Raw genomic sequence first — 19,148 nt, forward strand, 5'->3', positions numbered from 1 at the left:
TCAACTCAGGGCTAATCTTGTTTCATCCACATCCCCTCCCCATACTAAAATATTTTACCTTGCCACTAAAATGTTCTTAAAGCAAATCTCAGACATCCTACCATTGCATCCACAAATAAGAAGCATGTCTACTAATTTCCAAAAACTTTGATTTCCAGCTTAATTGCACTGTGGTCAGAGCATGTTTTGTATTATCTGTCCTTTGAAATCTGTCGACGTGCACTTTAAGGTCCCCAATACAGTCAGTTTTTGTAACTGTGCTGTGTGCATTTTGAGGTGGTTGGGGGCAGTGTTCTCCAGACTTCCATTAGGACAAATTTGTCAACTGTGTTGTGTTATTCTTCTGTAGCCTGATTTTTTTTTTCCTGAGATGTATTGGGCTCAGGGAGCTGTTCTGGGGGTGAGGGAGGCCAGTACACACAGTACTCACCCTTAGGCACAGGAGCTAAGCTTTCTCCCCAAATAGCAGGAGGCAGATTGTGAAAATGCCACAAGGAAAGAGACACATGTCAACGGATGTCCCTTTTGCTGGAAACTAAAAACAGCTTCCTGGCAAAGTTAGGCTGGGCCATAAAGGTCGGGTCTGAATTCTAAGGTGTTGATGGGGAGACTGAGGCAAGACACCTTCATGAGAACACGGAGTTAGGGGAGCACAGAATATCCCAGGCTTTTCCCCATTGGACCAGAGCCGCGGATATGAGGGGATTCTATTCAGTGAACGATACTTTTGAAGGTTTTCAGAGAGTGACACTGTCCGACAAGAAATCAAACAGCTGAGTGTGTAAACTCAAGCTCCCACTAAACAAAAATATATCTCAATGTGATATATTTATATATAGGCTATATATAGCCTGCATACAGGCTTTGCAGCCCATTCTTAACCTCCACTTAGTAAGCAACAGAGTGAAATAAACCAACATAGAATGCATGAATCTTATTGGCCTTTGAAACTCTGGTTAAATAGAAACTCTAGGTCATGCAAAATGACATTTACCGTCTCAGAAGGGACACCTACTACTCAAGAAGTAGGCCACTTCTTGAGTGACACATTGGCCACTATTTTAAGTTGTGGGAAACCCCTTCCCCACTCACGCCAGATTTGGTACAGGGGCCATTATTTAATGAATACAGATTGGAAGGCAAAATCTTTTGAACATAAGGCTCAGGGCACGAGGGAAAATTCCATGGGCTCCTGTAATGAATGAGAACCATTGTTTGTTGGGAAGGTCACCTCTGTCCAAAACCTTCTCCATTTCCACCTTGTGTCCAAGTCTGGCTCAATACCTATCCACCAATGTGCCCCCCCCCACCCCCGCCCCTGGGTTAGCCCAGTGAACACTGGTCCTTTTCTTTCCTCGGGGCTACAATAGCTCCTGAATGTTCACATTTGGTGAGGAGACAAAAGCAGCATCAACGTGCATTGTTATGGACTAGTTGGAGACAAGGGGTCTTGTTTCCTCAAACTATTTTGGAAGCTCTTAGAAAGCAGGACGCTTCCACTTTTCCTTGGCATTCCTCTGGGTGTTTCGCGCGGTGCTGGGCACACAGGAACCGGGTTCCTGATGATAAGGAGAATCTGTCTGCAAGAGAAATCCTGTCTGTCTTTAGCAGCTTTGCCTAGTGGTGTTCTTGATTGCGACCAGCTCCCCCTAACCCCCCACCTGCCCCCTCATCACGAAACACTGTGAGGGCTGCTTCTAGAAAAGCAACCATCCAGAGAGTCTGAGGAATTTGATTATAAATATATTTTAAAATTAACCTGCTGCCTGGGTGTCTGTTTATATCTGTCTCTTACTCACATGCCTTATATTTTTAATTGCGAGCTTTTCAGTCATCCTTCCTAAATCAAGGCCTCCTACCCTCCGGTTGCCCCACCCACATCTGTCCCCTTAAAACCTCAATTCAGACTCAAGCCAGTCCTCTGTTTCCTTTGTTGGAGAGAGAGAGAGAGAGAGAGAGAGAGAGAGAGAGAGAGAGAGAGAGAGAGAGAGAGAGAGAGAGAAGAGAGAGAGAAAACAACAACAACAAAAAACCTAGGATGCAGGAATCCTGGTTTCTCTACCTTTGGCTGATTTTTCTGAGGGGCCCTGCCCTGTATCTCTCCCTCTAGCATTTCTGCCTGGGTGATGAGGCCAGAAGCAGAAATAGCTCTGCCTCAATTAACACCTTCTTCATCGGGGAAAGAAATAATTAGGACATCCCATATTGAGCAAACTTCACAAGCCCAGGAGAGAAGGAGACGGGAGGAGCAAGAAAAAGGAGGCAATAAAAGCATCTCGAATAAACCTTCCTTACTGGGTTTTGCTGCCCTCTGGGAGGTCTGGGGAGAGGGCTCTGCTACCCGGGGGTCATCGGGAAGAGAAGGTGGATGGGAAACCACTGCAGGACAGAATCTTCTTCCTAATAAGACAGGCCTGAGATCTCTTTCCCTTCCCAACGGGCTCCCCTTTGGGCTCTACTGTCTCAATGCACAGTTTCTTTGACGCACGGCTCGCGCTGTCATTCAGCCGGTCCACACTGAGGCGGGCCGTGGTCCAAATATTGAAATACAGGCTTCCCTCCTACTTGATTTCATTTGGTTCTGGGTCAGAGAGCAAGTAGCTAGGTTTGGATAGCAGGGGATTTAATCAAAGATGCATCTGGAAGCTACTGGGTCCTTGAGGGTGTGGATAGCATTGGACACCCACGTTGCCCCACTGCTGATTCAGAGATGAGCACCAGGGTTGTGCCTCCTGCCCCCCTGGATTTTCTCCTGCGCCCACCCTGCTTTCTTGATCCAGCAGCTAAGGGGTTGACACGGGCAGAGTGCCGGGAGCGGATGAGCCAAGATCCCGCCCGCGCTTGGTTCTGACTGGCTGGTGCCAGGACTCCCAGCGGGATGCCTTTAAGGCATATTCTGGGGGAGACCAGGAGAAGCCGTCCTCAACTCTCCCTTTCCTCCAGGGTAAGGAGGCTTTAGAGCTCAGCATGCGTTAAGGGTCTGGGGTCACTGCAAGGTAACTAGGCAGAGGCTGTGGGCACTGCGCCTATGTGCTGCTGTCATCTGCCCCTGCACGCTCCCACCGAAAACACCTTTGATACGTGCTCCAGCCCAGTGTCAGGGCAGCCAGCTGTGCCAGGGCCTTAATGCCCTCCCAGGGGGCAGTCCTTGCCAATGTCGGACAGAATTTGGTGGCTAAGCAGTCGGCTCCCTCGCCCCACGTGTGGGGTGGCTCTGAGTATGACCTACACTGTTTCCCCGAGGTGCCCAGTGGAACCGAGGTCTGGTTGCCCAAGATGGTAACCTACTTGATAACACCCCGTTTACTAGATGTTTTCCCTTCCCCGTCTCACTTCTCCACTCCTCTGATGGTGCTTCCTGGGATCGCTTTCCCAATAAACCACTCACCCCGGGATAGCTTCTCGGGGACCCCAACGCAATGCCCCAGCAACAACCAAGATCTCGGGGGACTGTTTCACCCCCTGCCTGGCCTGCAGTGCTTTCGGGAGGAGGTTCTCCCAGCTTCCGGGAGAAAGAAGCAAACCCCTGTAGATCCCTTCCAGGAGCTTATCCCTAAGGGAGAAAAGAAAGGGGAGGAAGGTTGGGGGAAAAAAATATGCTGCTGCTTGAACCTACCTGTGCCCTCTTCAAAGCAGGTGGTATGAAATTTTCCCATATAAAATTCTAACCCTATGATTGCAAAAATAAGGATTGCAAAAAATAGGAGGAGGCCTATCTGTAGCAGGGGGATCATTGCCTTCATGATCGACTTCAGGACGACTTGTAAACCTGGGGAGACACAGAGAGAGAGGCCCCACAGGCCCGTGAGAAGGCACGCCAAAATCCCACGCCCAAGATGCCTCCTGAGGGAACCCAGAGCGCGCAGGAGGCTGGGGACTGGGCGATAGTGAGGAAAGACAGACGGAAGACACAGAGGCTGCTCGTTATAACAATAGGAACAATTCCTTCTAATATTTTAGAGCACTTTTTTTTTTTTTTTTTGGTTTTGTTCTGGCCGCGCCGTGCGGCTTGTGGGATCTTAGTTCCCCAGGCAGGGACTGAACCCGGGACCACGCAGTGAAAGCTCGGAGTCCTATAACCACTGGACCGCCAGGGAATTCCTCACTTTTTATCCTTAAAATATTTTTTTTTTTTTTTTTTTTTTTTTTTTTTTGCGTTACGCGGGCCTCTCACTGTTGTGGCCTCTCCCGTTGCGGAGCACAGGCTCTGGACGCGCAGGCTTGGCGGCCATGGCTCACGGGCCCAGCCGCTCCGCCGCATGTGGGATCTTCCCGGACCGGGGCACGAACCCGCGTCCCCTGCATCGGCAGGCGGACTCTCAACCACTGCGCCACCAGGGAAGCCCAAAATATTTTAAAAAGCATTGGACATAGGCTGTCCGGTTTGAGGACCCTTGGGGCAAGAAAGAGGTGGAAATTCACGGCTTTCTGAGCCCCGTTCTTGGGTGTTGGGTGGCTTTCACCCAGAGCGGGGTGACTTTTTCTAACTTCTTTCCACCAAGAGAGGGCGTCTTTTCCCAATTCATACAAAGGCGCCATATACGCTAGTTGCAGCTCTGCCTGGGAAAGCAGTCAATGTCCTAGTTTCAACCCTGAGAAACCAGACATTATTTCATTGGCTTTTAGCAACAACCTCATGAGGCAGGCGCACGTGTAAAATTATCCCCATTTTACAGAGGTGGGAAGCAAAGCTCAGCGGATGTCACGATTCACCTTAGGGCGTGATAAATAACAGGGCCAGGATTTGAATCCAGGTCGGAATGATGTCATATCCTCTGTTCGTAACCACTGTTCTGTATGTTTAGGAAAGTCTATGGTAAAAATGAGGATTCAGACATATAGCTTGGGTCTTGCTTCTTGATGAGAAGAACTTCCCATGGCCCACGATTAGCACCTCCTGTTGGGTGGAGACCCCAGGTGGACTGTGCTACTCGAAGGGTTCCAAAATGTAAGGGTGATGCATGTGGCAGCGTGGCTAAGGCTCTGGACACTGTCTGAAGTTAATGCCCAGGCCAGATCTCCTTTGCTGTTGGTGGACCCTCCCTACAGCTGCTGTGGGCGTGGCTCCCAGATGCTCCTCTTTTCATGGAATCGCCCTTGGTTATCAAAAGCTCCTCACCTGGGAGGCTATCGCTTCCCCACCTCCCATCCCCAATAACTGACCTCAGAAGTACACAAGACCAGCCTGCTGCCTCAAGTGGGCGACAGCTCTGATTCTATTCACACTCCCGAGCTCCCTGCAGGATCCGGCTGAGACCGCATCCTTGTTCAGATCCTTCTTATACCCGGTCCTGCTGCCCTCATTCTCTCTCTCCTGACAGCACTCCCCCAATAGAGCAAGTGCATCTGAACACCTATTTAAATCTGCTTCTAGGGAGCCTGACTTCGTCATCTCCTGACTAGCAAAGTGATCTTGAGCAAGTCACGTTCCCATTCTGAACCTCGGTTTCTTCGTCTGTAAATGGGGATTAGAATAGCACCTCCCTCTCAGGATTAAATGAGAGGGTTCATACCTAGCAAAGTCCCTGGCACATCATAGGTGGTCATTAAACAAAAATTCTTATTAGTGTTGGCTTTGGGATGGCCCTGGATTTAATATGACGTAGGCACCCGCTGGAATCTTGCAGACACCTGAGTAGAAGTGCCTTCTTTCTAACAAAAAGACCCTGCTGGCGGTTATCCGGAAAACCTTACTCTCCAAATCTGGATGGTAATGAACCCGAAGAACGAAGCTAATGAGACACAAAATGGTGGTAATAACAGAACCTACTTCACAGGCTTGTTGTGAGGATTAATGAGTTAAAAAAGTGGCAAATACTTAGAACAGCACCTGGTACGTAGTAAATGCTTATAAATAAAAAAATAATAGTACAGGGAGATCACAGTAAGTGCTTATAAATAAAAAATAATAGCACAGGGAGATCAGCTCGGTGCTTTGTGAACACCTAGAGGGGTGGGATAGGGAGGGTGGGAGGGAGACGCAGGAGGAAGGGTATATAGGGATATATGTATGCATAGAGCTGATTCACTTTGTTATGCAGCAGAAACTAACACAACATTGTAAAGCAATTTTACTCCAATAACGATGTTAAAAAAATAGGAATTATTATTATTACTATTCCTACTACTGAGGCAGCAGGACAGAAAAAGTTTAGCCCTGCTTTTCTTTTGCTTTTTCCAGCTGAACCTAATCCTGACCCTGTATAGTGCAGCCACCCCTAAAGGATCTGGAGTAGAGCCATCCCTGGAGGATGAGAAAATAGCATGGAAGGAGTATAGACTTCGGAGCTCATTGCTGTCAAGCTTTAAGAACTCAGGTGAGTCATTTGACCTTTCTGAGCCTCCGCCTTTTCATCTGTAAAATGGGTTCACTGGGTGATTGTGAGGATGAACTAAGATAATACACAAAAAGCTCTTTCTGCTGTGCCCGGTACACGGTAGGCACTCAATGAATGGTAACAGTCATTGTCACCAGTATTACCAGGCTTGGGGTCAGACTGGCTAACTCCTAATTCTGCCCTTCTCAGCCATGTGACTTTGCTCGAATTTTTCAGCCGCCCTGAGCTTCAGTTTCCCCATCTGTAAAATGGGGATATCAGCATTATTGACTTCACAGGGTTGTGAGTTCGAGGATCTGGGTGGCGCTTACCATGGCTCCTGATAGAGCAATGCTCAATAAATGGGTGCTGTGGTGATGGGTGAGGCTCCTGGCTGGCTTTCAGGAGCTCATCCAGACCTGCAGCCAGATGCCTGGTGGGGAGTCCCCTGAGGGACTTCCCTAAAGTGGAGGCTGCCCTGACCCAGGCTGGGGAAGCACCCAAGGGTTCCTGTGACACGCTATGCAGAGGGGAAACCAAGGGCTCGCGGGACCCCTGAGCAGACCCCCGGTCACGGTTGGAAACTCACGCACTTGGGATTCCAGACACCAGCTTGAGCGGCCGCAGCACTCGAACTGCCCTCAGCGTTCTTAGGTCAAACTCCGTCCCAACTGTTGCCAAGATGCTGGAAGAAAGAAGCCAGAACAGAAAGCAGAAGGTGGGTTTCAGGGTCAGACAGGTGGGTGGGGGTTCGATGTGGTGGTGTATTGGCTAGGTGACCACAGGCAGGTGACTTTACATCAATGGGCCTCAGTTTTGTCACCTGTAAAACAGTGTTGATAGTACCTGCTTCACAGGATCAAAGATGATTTACAAAGACCCCCAATAGGTGTATGGTTGATGATACTCAATAAACATTAAGGCTGAGAAGAACAGAAACTTTCTGAGGCACCTGGTCGGGGTGATTTTCAGTGTATTTTGCAGCTCACGATCAGGATGGATCCTGGGGAGGCTGGGAGGCCCTGGGGGAAGGACCGCGGGCAGTGGCAGATCCTTTGGGGCTCAGGTCTCTTTACCACCCGGCAAGAAAGCAGTTTAGTGTTAAGATCCCAGCCAGCATGGGTTCAGATCTCAGCTCTGCCACTTCCCAGCTGGGTGACCTTGGGAAAGTTACTTCCCCTCTCCATGCCTCAGTTCCCCCTTTTGTATAACAGGGATCACAACAGTACCTACACATCAAAGGGGTGTGAGGATTAAATGAATTGATACCTGTGAAGTGGTTGGCATTGTGCCCAGAACACAGGAAGTGTACTAAAGCTACTCAAACAAGCCAAACAATGGATGTAGCCCTGCTGGGGTGGCCCAGCTGACATCAGCTCCAGAAGGGGGCTACAGACCCCGAACCTCAGGGCAAAAAGTCACTCCTGTAAATATAGGTGAGTAAGAATCACGGTGATAGGTGAGAGGACCCTCCCGTAGAAAGTCCCCCCCCCCCCCGCCCCGTAAAGACCCCGTCCTAAGACCTCATTTGTAAAAAGTATTGCTGGTGAGAAAAGGGGTCCCAGAGACTCTCCTCAACCCAAGGCACTCCCAGACCCGTTTCCTGAATAAGAAATGTAGTAGGAACCACCATGGAACTGTGCCACAGAAGAGGTTGTTGTTGGGGCCTCACATGATGGGCAAGAAATGCTGAGAAACAGAGGGCTCTGTGGTTAAGAGGAGGGAGACCACGCAAATAATTTGGGGGTGTCTTCAGTTTTGTCCAAGGATCTGGATCTTATGACTTTTACTTTGAACAACCGTATCTGCATCTGTGAATACCCAGATTCTACATCTCTTTGTCTTTTTAAAAAATAAATTTATTTATTTATTTTTGGCTGCGTTGGGTCTTCGTTGCTGCGCGCGGGCTTTCTCTAGTTGCAACGAGCGGGGGCTATTCTTCGTTGCGGTGCGCGGGCTTCTCCTTGCGGTGGCTTCTCTTGTTGTGGAGCGTGGGCTCTAGGTGTGCAGGCTTCAGTAGTTGCGGCACATGGGCTCAGTAGTTGTGGCTGGCGGGCTCTAGAGCGCAGGCTCGGTAGTTGTGGCACATGGGCTTAGCTGCTGTGAGGCATGTGGGATCTTCCTGGACCAGGGCTCGAACCTGTGTCCCCTGCATTGGCAGGCGGATTCTTAACCGCTGCGCCACCAGGGAAGTCCCATCTTTGTCTTTTTTAAAATTTAATTTTTATTTTATATTGGAGTATAGTTGATTTTCAATGTAGTGTTAGCTTCAGGTGTATAGCAATGCGATTCAGTTATACATATACATACATCCATTCTTTTTCAGATTCTTTTCCCATATAGATTATTATAGACTATTGAGTCGAGTTCCCTGTGCTATACAGTAGGTCCTTGGTGATTATTTTATATATAGTACATCTCTTTGTCTTTGAGACAACCCGTATCTGCATCTGTAAATAACCAATATTGGCACGCCTTTGTCTCAGGACTTTCTTTGAAGCTGAGACAGGCCCAGGGAGTGAATTCCCCTGTGAGAGCAGCCCTCCACCAAAGATTGCTGGAAGTAGGTGGAAGAATTCCCCAGCTCCCTTGCCCCCTCCTCCCAGATCCTCTGAGGTGTCAGTTCTACACAGGCTCCCAGAGAGGCTGAGCCCAGCTGCCCAGAGCGGGTAACCTGCTTGACCCTTCATTCTTCCTTGTCTCCCCACCCTTGTCCCCGACCCACACTTCTGGAGTCACTTCCCAGATGAACTACTTGCACCCGAGTCATTGTTTCAGGGTCACTACGGAGGCACACCAAACTAAGACAGGGGTGTTCCCAACTATTCCTGGAGCAGAGACGGGTCTATTAGGTCGGGCTGACCTCCTTTTCCACCATCAACAAATGCATATCTGAACACGTCCTGTGTGCTGGGCAAAGCAATACCTGAGGTCCTCCTTGCCTCACGGAGCTGATGTGGGAGAAAAACGTTTAACCAAAAAAAGGCACACAGAGAATGAATCCGTCACAGGTGTCATGCATTCTTAGAGAGAGCAGGGGAAAACAACAGCTCTGAGGGCACACAGCAGGTAGTGTTAACTCGTCTGGGACCCAGGGAGGACCCCGTCTCAAGCTGAGGGCTCATGGAAGAGGAGGAGGAATCTGGTCCGTGGGGGAAGAACTTTCCAGGCTGACGGAATGGCAGAGACAGAGAGCCTGGGGTGGGAAGGAGCTTGGCAAATTCAAAGAATGAGATGGTGCGTGGTGGGGATTTGGATGGTGCCATGAAGCTGAAGTATAGGTGGGGGCCATGCCGTGCCACCCCAAAGAACTTTTCATTCATTTAATTCTATTTTTCTTTTCCTCTCCCAACTTTCCGATATTCACGGGCATTCCTAAAACTCCATCCTATAGATCACCAGTCTATTTCACTTTCTTCCCTCTTGGCAGATAAAAGCCATTGGTGAGGGCATGCACAGTAAATGACAAGCATTTGTTGAGTTTTCATTCACTCAACTTCACAAACATTAACTGGGCACCTACCATGTGCCAGGCGCTGTCTAGGTCCTGGGGACACAAGTCATAGGAATCCCTGTTTGCATGGGGGGAGGTTGAGAATAAACGCAGTAAATATGCCAGATGTCAGGGTGATGAGTACAAGGGAGAAAAGCAGTGCAGAGAAGCGGGTGCACTGGTAGCATGGGGCAGGGTGAGGGCAGTGATGACACACATATCAATTGGTAAAGGCCAACTGCTCTTTCCTGCCTGGCAGGGAAGTAGTTCAGAGTTAAGGATGTTCAGACAAGCATTGCCCAGTAGAACTTTAAGAAGAGCCATGTGTTGGACATAGAGAATAGACTGGTGGCTGCCAAGGGGGAGGGGGTGGGGGAGGGATGGAGTGGGAGGCTGGGGTTAGCAGATGTAAGCTTTTATATATAGAATGGATGAACAACAAGGTCCTACTGTACAGCACGGAGAACTATATTCAATATCCTATGATAAACCATAATGGAAGAGAATGTAAAAAAAGAGAATGTATATATATGTATCAGTGAATCACTTGGCTGTATAGCAGAAATGAACACAATACCTCAATTTAAAAAAAGAAAAGAAAAAAGGAAAAAACAAGAAGAGCCACGTGTGAAATTTAAAATTTTCCAGTAGCCACATGGAGTCAAAAGAAACAGGTAAAATTAATTTTAATAAATATAGTTTCTTTAACCTGGTGTATCAGAAACATTATCATTTCAACAGGCAATCAATATGAAAGATGATTCTCAAGACATTTTATACGTTCTTTCCTTTGGAGTACGTCTTTGAAATCTTGGTGCATATTCTACACTTCCGGCACATCTCAGCTCAGGTCTCAACGGCCACACGTGGCCAGTGGTGAATGGACCACACAGCTCAGGTATGGAGAAAGAGTCAGTGGGATAAAGATGTGAAGTGAGCCACAGGAATATGTCAGAGGAAACCTCTAGGCAGAGGGACAGTCAGTGCAAAGGTACATGTGAGGAACAGCAAGGAGGCTAGTGTGGCTGGAACCGAGTAAGCCAGGGTGACAGTGGGAGGAGATGAGGCCTGGGGGGTGATGGGGCAGGTGGTGCAGGGCCTTGTGGGCCACAGTGAGGACTTCGTCTTTTGCTCCAAGTGAAGTAGGAGCCATGGAGGGTTCTGAGCACTGAAGAGACATGATCTGACTTGTATAAAAATAAGACCCCTCTGGGGGTCAAGGCCAGAAGCTGGGAGACTAGAGGGGAGGTGACTGCCCTGGTCCAGGTGAGAGATGATGGGTTTAGACCTGGTCGTACTGGACACAAGGATAAAGCTGAGAGAAACTCAGCTCTGCCCTTAGATGACCATACAAGTAAGTGGGTGAGAGATTCAAGTCCTTTTGGCTCCAGGGCTGTAGGAGGCAGGAACGAGGAGGAAATGAATACTGACAGGAGGGCGGGGGACAGCATGACTGTGGAGCCCGAGTCTGAAGAGGCAGCGCAGCACAAAATGTTACAAAATCTTAAACCTGGAGTTAAACCCTGACCCTGAATTTTCTCATTACACGGCCTTTGCCCTAACTTCTCTGAGCCTCTGAAATGCAGGCAATCCAACCTCCCTCCTTCCCAGTGCAATCTTAGCTGGCACCCAAGGTGTACTATCTCCCGAGCCCCTCCCTGGATGGATGACAGGGAGTTAGGAGGAGAACAGGAGGAGGGGGAAGGCTTCTCAGGCCGAGAATGTCCTACAGAGGCAGAAGGCTTCCCTCAGGATACGTGGTGGGGGGAAACCGGAGGCAGAGAAGGTGGGTCTTGTTGTGTGGACAGTGAGAGTCATGTAAGGTTTGGGGGCAGGGGAGGGATATGATTAGGGTTGGTGTGAGGAAGACAAGCCTGACAGCTGAAAGGACAGATTGGTGGTGATGGAGGGAGGAATTAGGAGGCAGCCACAAGAGCCGACTGGCGTAATGAGGGCTAGAACTAGGACAAAGGCTGTGGGAGTACAAAGGAGGCCCCAATTTATATATAGCTGCCATTGACTGCTGTGCACCAGGAAACTTGCCTGGGCTCAGCAAGTCCTTCCAGCAGTCAGCAGGATGAGTCCCATTTTACAGAGGAGGAAACTGAAGCCCAGATAAGTTATTAATGCATGGAGGTCCACACCACCAAGGAAGAATGTGAACCCAGGAACCCAGGACTCCTGAACCCCAGTTTTCTACCTCACGTGGCTTGTTGGATGGGGTAGGGGCAATGGTGGGAAAGAAAGGGAAGGGAAGAATGGCTTTCTGATTATGACCGGAACACCAAGTGGTCCATTTATTCAACCAGGGCTTATTGAGTACCTGCTATGCACCAGCCACTCAGGTAGGACCTGAGGATGCCACCATGAACAAAGTAACGTGGGAAAATATACAGTATGTCAGAGGGTGTGAAGCACTATGGAGAACAATATGGCAGCCACCAGGGCTTCCAATGGAAGGATGGGGCATTTGGTGGGAGAGAGGGATTAAGACTGGGCTACCTGAAGGATGGAGTTGTCAACTGAGATGGGGATGATGGAGGAAGGGGGTGGTTTGGAGGAAGATCAAGAGCTGGATTGTGGACACGTTAAGTTTGGGAAGCCAGTTTTCTGTAATTCCCTCATTAAAACCTTCCAGTGGCTTCTATCAGGCTTAGAACAAAATCCAAACTGTAGCGTGACCATAAGACCTTGTGTGACTTTACTCCCACTGACTGCTCTGTGCTATACTCCAGGCACTTTGGCTTTCTGTCCTTCCAATGGGAAAATCTCCTTTCCACCACGGGAATGATATGTTGGCCATCTCTTTTACTTCAAACACTTGCCCCATCCCATCAACTCTCTCCCTCTTTTCTTGGCTGGCCCTCTTCAAATCCTGATTGCAGCTCAAATTTTTCTTCTCAGAGAGGATTTCCATGTCCCCTTCCGATAAAGAGAACCTTCACTCTCTGGAATTATATTATTTATTAAGTTGTATATATTATTCACCTCCTCTTCTAGAATATCAGCTCCAGGAGGTCAGAGACTTTTTTTTAATTGGGGTATAGTTGTTTTACAATGTCGTGTTAGTTTCTACTGCACAGCAAAGTGGAGTTCCCTGTGCTATACAGCAGGTTCTCATTAGTTACCTATTTTATACATATTAGTGTATATATGTCAATCTCAATCTCCAAATTCATCCCCCTCCCTTGGCGTCCATACGTTTTTTCTCTACGACTGTGCAGAGACTTTTTTTTTGGTGGTACCTGCAGCACCTTTCATGACGCAGCAGGTACTCAATGCATATTTGGTGAATGCGTCAGGAGTGGTTGAGGGTAGGGTTATGGTAGACCAGATATCCCAGAGTAGATAGATAAAATGAAAAAAGCCAAGAATCCCCAATGGAATGTTGGGGAAGGGCAAAAAAAAAAAAAAAAAAAAAAAAAAAAAAAAAGGAAAAAGAAAAAGAAAAAGAAAAAAGAGACAAGTAGAGGAAAGATATTGGTGAAAAAGAGGGAGAAGTCACAGAGGCAGGAGGAGACCTGGCAAAACAGTGTCATCCCTGAGGGTCAAGTTCAAAAGCGTTTCGAGAAAGGAGAGGTCATTGGTCTCCAGGGCAGCACAGAAATGAATAAGATGCAAGGGATGAAAAGCATCCGTTACACACTGGGGAGTCTTGCCATGGTTGATGGCTGGAGAGAACAAGAGGAGAGGAACTGGAAACAAGAGCCTGGGTATGAGAAGAGAGTCTTTTTAGGGTGGAAGAGAACTGAGTATGTTTATTTGTCAAGAGAGAAAAGTCGATGATGTATCCCTTGGCCTTTAGAGCCATGCTGCCTGATACAGTAACCATTAGCTACACAGTTATTTAAATATACATTTATAACTAAATTAGACATTCAGTTCCTCAGTCACATTAGTCACACTTACACGTAACTATTTAAATATATAATTAACTTAATTTAAATTAAATGAGAACTTCAGTTCCTCAGTCAACTTTTAAGTGCTCCACAGCCACATGTGGACAGTCGCATACAAAGAACATTTCCATCATTGTAGAAAGTTCCATTGGATGGTGCTGCTCTAGCATGTACCCCCACTAGGGCAGGAATTTTCATCTGTTTTGCTCACAGTTGTATCCCCAGGACCTAAAACTGTGCCTGGCATAGAGTAGGTACTCAATAAATGTTTGTTGAATGAATGAATGACTAAATAATGAAGTGAAATGTAGGAAAGCACAGTGATAACTAATAGACTATATTCCAGAAGAGATGGAAGGCTGTGTAGATGGCAGGACTTATCTTAAACTAGGGAAAAATCAGGGAAGACACAGATGGTTGTCTACTCGATAGACAATCCCACCCCCTCCCTTGCTAATGGAGACCACCTTCCATCAAAGAGGCAGAAAATACCCAATAGGTTCTTTCTCCCAGGATTCCTTGCAATGGGAGCACTGGTCACATGACCCAGTCTTGTGCTTAACAGGATCTGAGTGAAAGTCTGTTGGGTGCTTCTGGGAAAGAGTTTCCCTTCTTTGAGAAGAGTCACAGGGCAGGAGACAGACCTTCCTCTTCTTTGGCCAGGTGCTTTTGTGCCTACACAGGATGGCTGGGTAGACATCTTGGAACTGGGTGGCCATCTTGGGACTGTGAGTAGTAAAGGTTACCAAGAAAAGTCCTTACACTGAAGATGGCAGAGTGGAAAGATGGAAAGGATTCCTTGGAGACATTGCTGAGCTGCAGAACCAACACTGCAACCAAGCTCCCAGCCTGCAGACTTCTTGTAATGTGGATAACAAACACTCTTCCTAGCAGTTAAGAGCCAGAGAGCCCTGGTTCAAATCCCAGTTTGGCCAATCACTAGCTGTGTGGCCTTGGGCAAGATACTCAACTTCTCTGTGCCTCAGTTTCCTGAGCTGTAGAATGGGGATGAACATAGTACTTCCTTTTATAGGTGTGGGAATTTAGGTGATATGCTTAGCACTGTGCTTGGAATTTAGTCAGTTCTTTATAAATGTTTGCTATCATCATCATCATTTAAATTTTTATTTTGTTACTTGCCCCTAAGTTATACCAGAACTGACTGATCAAGGAACCAACATTCATTGAGTTTATTCTCTTTGCCGGGTTATATGCTAATGGCCTTACATACCGAGGTTCCATTTTATGCCTCAGCATCTTTACCAGGTGAATGCTCTACACTAAGTTCATTGACAGGGGAACCGAGACACTGAGGAGTTAACTACTTGCCCACAGTCACACAGCTAACATGTGGTGCCTGTATCCTGAGTCTGGCTTTGCTGCACCTAGGGAGCCTAGGGCCCAGTGAGAGCCCCAGACTGCTGCCCCTGGTTAACTCCACCACACCCACTTACCCTTTCCTGGGACCTCAGCCAATTTTATACCTCCACTAACCTAAGTGTAAGAAAGAGCTAGATTTTTCTCTAGCTGGCTGGAAGTCAGAATGTCAATAAATATTTGCAGAGAAGCAACTACTATGTGCCAGGTGGGTGGGGAGGGGAACATGTGCAAAGGCCCTGGGGCTGGAGAGAGCTTCTGGTGAAGAGTGAAGTTACCAGATGAGAGGGAGGGGCAGGGGACAGGAGAATGAGAAGGAGATGTTAGCGTGGTTGGAAAGCAGGGGAGAGGAGGGCGGATGTCGTCAACCCCCTGACCTCTGGTTAGAGGAAGCACCTGCCCACACTATTTACAATAGCCAAGACATGGAAGCAACCAAAATGTCCATCGACAGATGCATGGAACAGATGTGGAACATATACACAGTGGAATATTACTCAGCCATAAAAAAAGAATGAAATAATGCCATTTGCAGCAACATGGATGGACCCAGAGATTATCACACTAACTGAAGTAAGCCACACAGAGAAAGACAAATATCATATGACATAATATGATACCACTTATATGTGGAATCTAAAAAATGATACAAATAAACTTATTTACAAAGCATAAATAGATCCACAGACATAGAAAACAAACTTATGGTTACCAAAGGGGAAAGGAAGGAGAAGGATAAATTAGGAGTTGGGGATTAACATATACACTCTATATATATAAAATAGATAAACAACAAGGACCTGCAGTATAGCACAGGGAACTACACTCAATATTTTGTAATAACCTATAAGGGAAAAGAATCTGAAAAAGAATACATATATGTGTGTGTATATATATATATATGTATATATATGTAAGAATGTATATACATACATATATATGTATAACTGATTCACTTTACTGTACACCTGAAACTAATACAACACTGTAAATCAACTATGCTTCTATAAAAAAATTTTTTTTTAATTAAAAAAAGAAGCACCTGCCCTCATAGATCTGGGTCCAATCTTCCTGGGATGAGTATTTAGGAGCATAACTACTTCCCGTACAGTCTATATTCTTGCCATTCACAGATTTTGCAAATCTTCTTCAAGTTCATTCTTGTATCACCTAGATTTTAGCTTCTCTTAGGAAAACTATTTCTAAAATTCCTTTTTTAAACCCTCAAATGCAGAGAGTTGAGATAATCACTTTTTCAGTTCACGGCATAGCTTCACCTTTGGTCTGTGCAATACCCCTCTCTTGTACGTTCGTTCGTTCATTCATCATTCATTCCTTTTTATCTCCATATTCTACTTTCATTCTTTTTCCCTGAGACAACTGATATGTCTAATTTTGTCTTATTGGAGTGCATTCTTGTAAAACGTGTTTTATTTTGAGTGCATGTATTTTAAATTTACACGAATGGCATGAATTTAGGAATATTCTGTTGTCCTCTGTTTTCAGCCAAGGAACACAGAACAGCAGACGTGCATTCTGGGGCTCTCACTGGTCCCCAGGCTCCCTAGGTGCAGCTGCCACATCCCATCTCCCCATCCCCCAGGGACAGACACCAGGCGGCCTCCAGATCCTCTTCCACAGATGGCGATGGAGTGAATATGCCCATACTCAGTCCTTACAGACCCAGTGAAAGTCTCCCTGAGACGGGTGGCTGGGAGCATAACTGTCGGTGGGTCTGGACTTAACTGGACTAGGCACTGCCGATGACCCTCCAGAGTGGCCACGCCCCCATAAGTGGGGAGGATCTTCCTCTGTCCCCACATCCCACTAACCCTTGACTAAACCACCTTTCTAATTTTTTCCACTCTAAGAGGCATGCAGAGATACTCACTGTTTTCATTTTCATCTTTCTGATTACAAGTGATTTTGAGTACCATGTCACCTACTGATTAGCTTTTCAGACTTCTCTTCCCTAACCTGTCTGATCACATTTTTTGCCTGCTTTCCTCTTGGGGTTGCTGTGTTATTTTTGGTTTTGGTTATTCTTATTTTTTTTATTGAAGTATAGTTGATTTACAATGTTGTGTTAATTTCTGCTGTAGAGCAAAGTGATTCAGTTTTATATATATATATATATATATATATATATATATATATATATATATATACACACATACATACATTCTTTTTCATATTTTTTTCCATTACGGTTCATGAAAGGACATTGAATATAGTTCCCTGTGCTATACAGTAGTACCTTGTTGTTTACCCAGTCTATGTATAATAGTTTGCATCTTCTAGTCCCAAACTCCCAATCCAACCCTCCCCCGATCCCCCCACTTGGCAGGGGTTGCTGTGTTATTGTTGTTGACTATTTCCCCCTATAGTCTTGATCAGTGCTGCCCAATATGGTATAGCCATCGGATGCATGTGGCTATTGAGCTCTCGAAATATGGTCAGTGTGAGTGAGAAGCTGAGTTTTAAGTTGTATTTACTTTAAATTCATTTCCATTAAAAATAGTCCCATCACAGAGAACACATTTGTGGCTGCCAAGGGAGAGGGATGGATTAGGAGTTTGGGACTAGTAGGTGCAAATTATTATATACAGAATGGATAAACAACAAGGTCCTACTGTATAGCACAGGGAACTATATTCAATATCCTCTAATAAACCATAATGGAAAAGAAAAAAGAAGTCACATGTGCCTAGGGGCTCCCATAATGAATAGCTGTGAGCTATTAATCCCTGGTCACTTTTTTTTCTACCATCCATCCTATGCACTATTTACAAACACTACTTTAGTTCTTACCACATGTCAGGTGTTATTTTAAATGATTATAAATATTAACTCATTTCAAACTCCTAACAGCCCATAGGTAGATGCTATTCTCTCCATTTTATCGATGAGAAAACTGAGGCACAGGGAGGTGGAGTAACTTGCTCAAGGATTTGTAGGACATTGTACAGTTAGGATCTGGATCTGGGAACCAAAGTGTCCCCATTATGTCCTTATTTGAACAGAACATCTTAGTTTTCATAGGATCAAGTTCTTTGTTTGTTTGTTTGTTTTGCTTTAGAGTTTGTGCTTTTAAATTTGAGAAGTCCTTTCCCCTCCCTGGGTGGCACAGATATTCTCCTGCTTTTTCTCCCTTAATGTGAAGTTCTTACCACTCACACAATGTCCTCTCAAGTGCCTTAACATTTGCATGGCACAGTTCTTCCTCTTATTTGTCTTTTATAGTAGAGGATGGCACAAAAGGGCACGGTTCTATTTTGGGTAATTCTTGAAGCTGTGTTTTCTTAAATAAAAAGGAGCAGAAGCAAATTCAAAAGCCCCAGAAGGTGCAAGGTAAGTGATTCTAGAAAAGACGAGAGCCACAGAGGGGTGAGTTTGCTGGGGACAAAGAGGGGATAGATGTTGAGTGAAGGTCTGTGGATCTGGAGATGAGCAGGCCATGGTGGGCCTCCTGAAGGCCCTTATTGCATTGCCTTGCTGATTGCAAGGCTGAAGGAGGCGGCAGAAGAGAAACCTCTCCTTGAGAGACTGGGATGAGAAGAGGGGGGGAAGAGAATGTGTCAACTTGAGGGAGGTGGGGGCAGAGTGTCTTCCAAATAGAGGAGATCTGTTCAAGTTTGCAAGCAAAGAGCATTGTGTCCCCAGAGGAGAGCCTGAAGATCCAAACAAGATATTTGATGGAGTAAAGCTCTCAAGGAAATGGATAACTATGTTTTCAATTTAATTCCCAGACATTTAGTGGGCACCTCCTACAGGAGAGGCACTGTGGAGCAAAATAAAAACAAAAGCTAAACTCTCACCCACAGCTGGTGGGAGCTGCAATTGGTTCCACCACTTGGGAAAATTGTTAGGCAGTTTCTGCCAAAGCTAGACAGATTCCACCCCATGACCCAGAAATTCCACCCAGAGAAATGGGAGCTGTGGTCACTGAATGACAAGTAGGAGTGTCAACAGCACTTTTGCTGTAATAGCCCCAGAGTGGAAAGTATCCAAATGCCTATCACCAGCATAGCAGATAAACAGCCATGAGAGTGAATGACCTAT

At 46.4% G+C, this 19,148-nt stretch overlaps 1 protein-coding gene across 12 annotated transcripts in view; it reads right to left on the reverse strand.

The window, feature by feature from the left end:
* CACNA1A (calcium voltage-gated channel subunit alpha1 A) overlaps window positions 1-19,148 on the reverse strand; it is a 246,207-nt gene that overhangs the window by 126,412 nt on the left and 100,647 nt on the right. For all 12 annotated transcript variants that reach the window (XM_067032656.1, XM_067032659.1, XM_067032658.1 and 9 more), the window contains 2 exons: window positions 6,911-7,002; window positions 3,617-3,769 (listed from right to left, as the gene is read on the reverse strand). In XM_067032656.1, coding sequence (XP_066888757.1) covers window positions 3,617-3,769; window positions 6,911-7,002 — 245 coding nt within the window. The remainder of the gene's footprint in view (window positions 1-3,616; window positions 3,770-6,910; window positions 7,003-19,148) is intronic.

Source organism: Kogia breviceps, chromosome 4 (assembly GCF_026419965.1).
Source record: "Kogia breviceps isolate mKogBre1 chromosome 4, mKogBre1 haplotype 1, whole genome shotgun sequence".
Classification (NCBI taxonomy): domain Eukaryota; kingdom Metazoa; phylum Chordata; class Mammalia; order Artiodactyla; family Physeteridae; genus Kogia; species Kogia breviceps.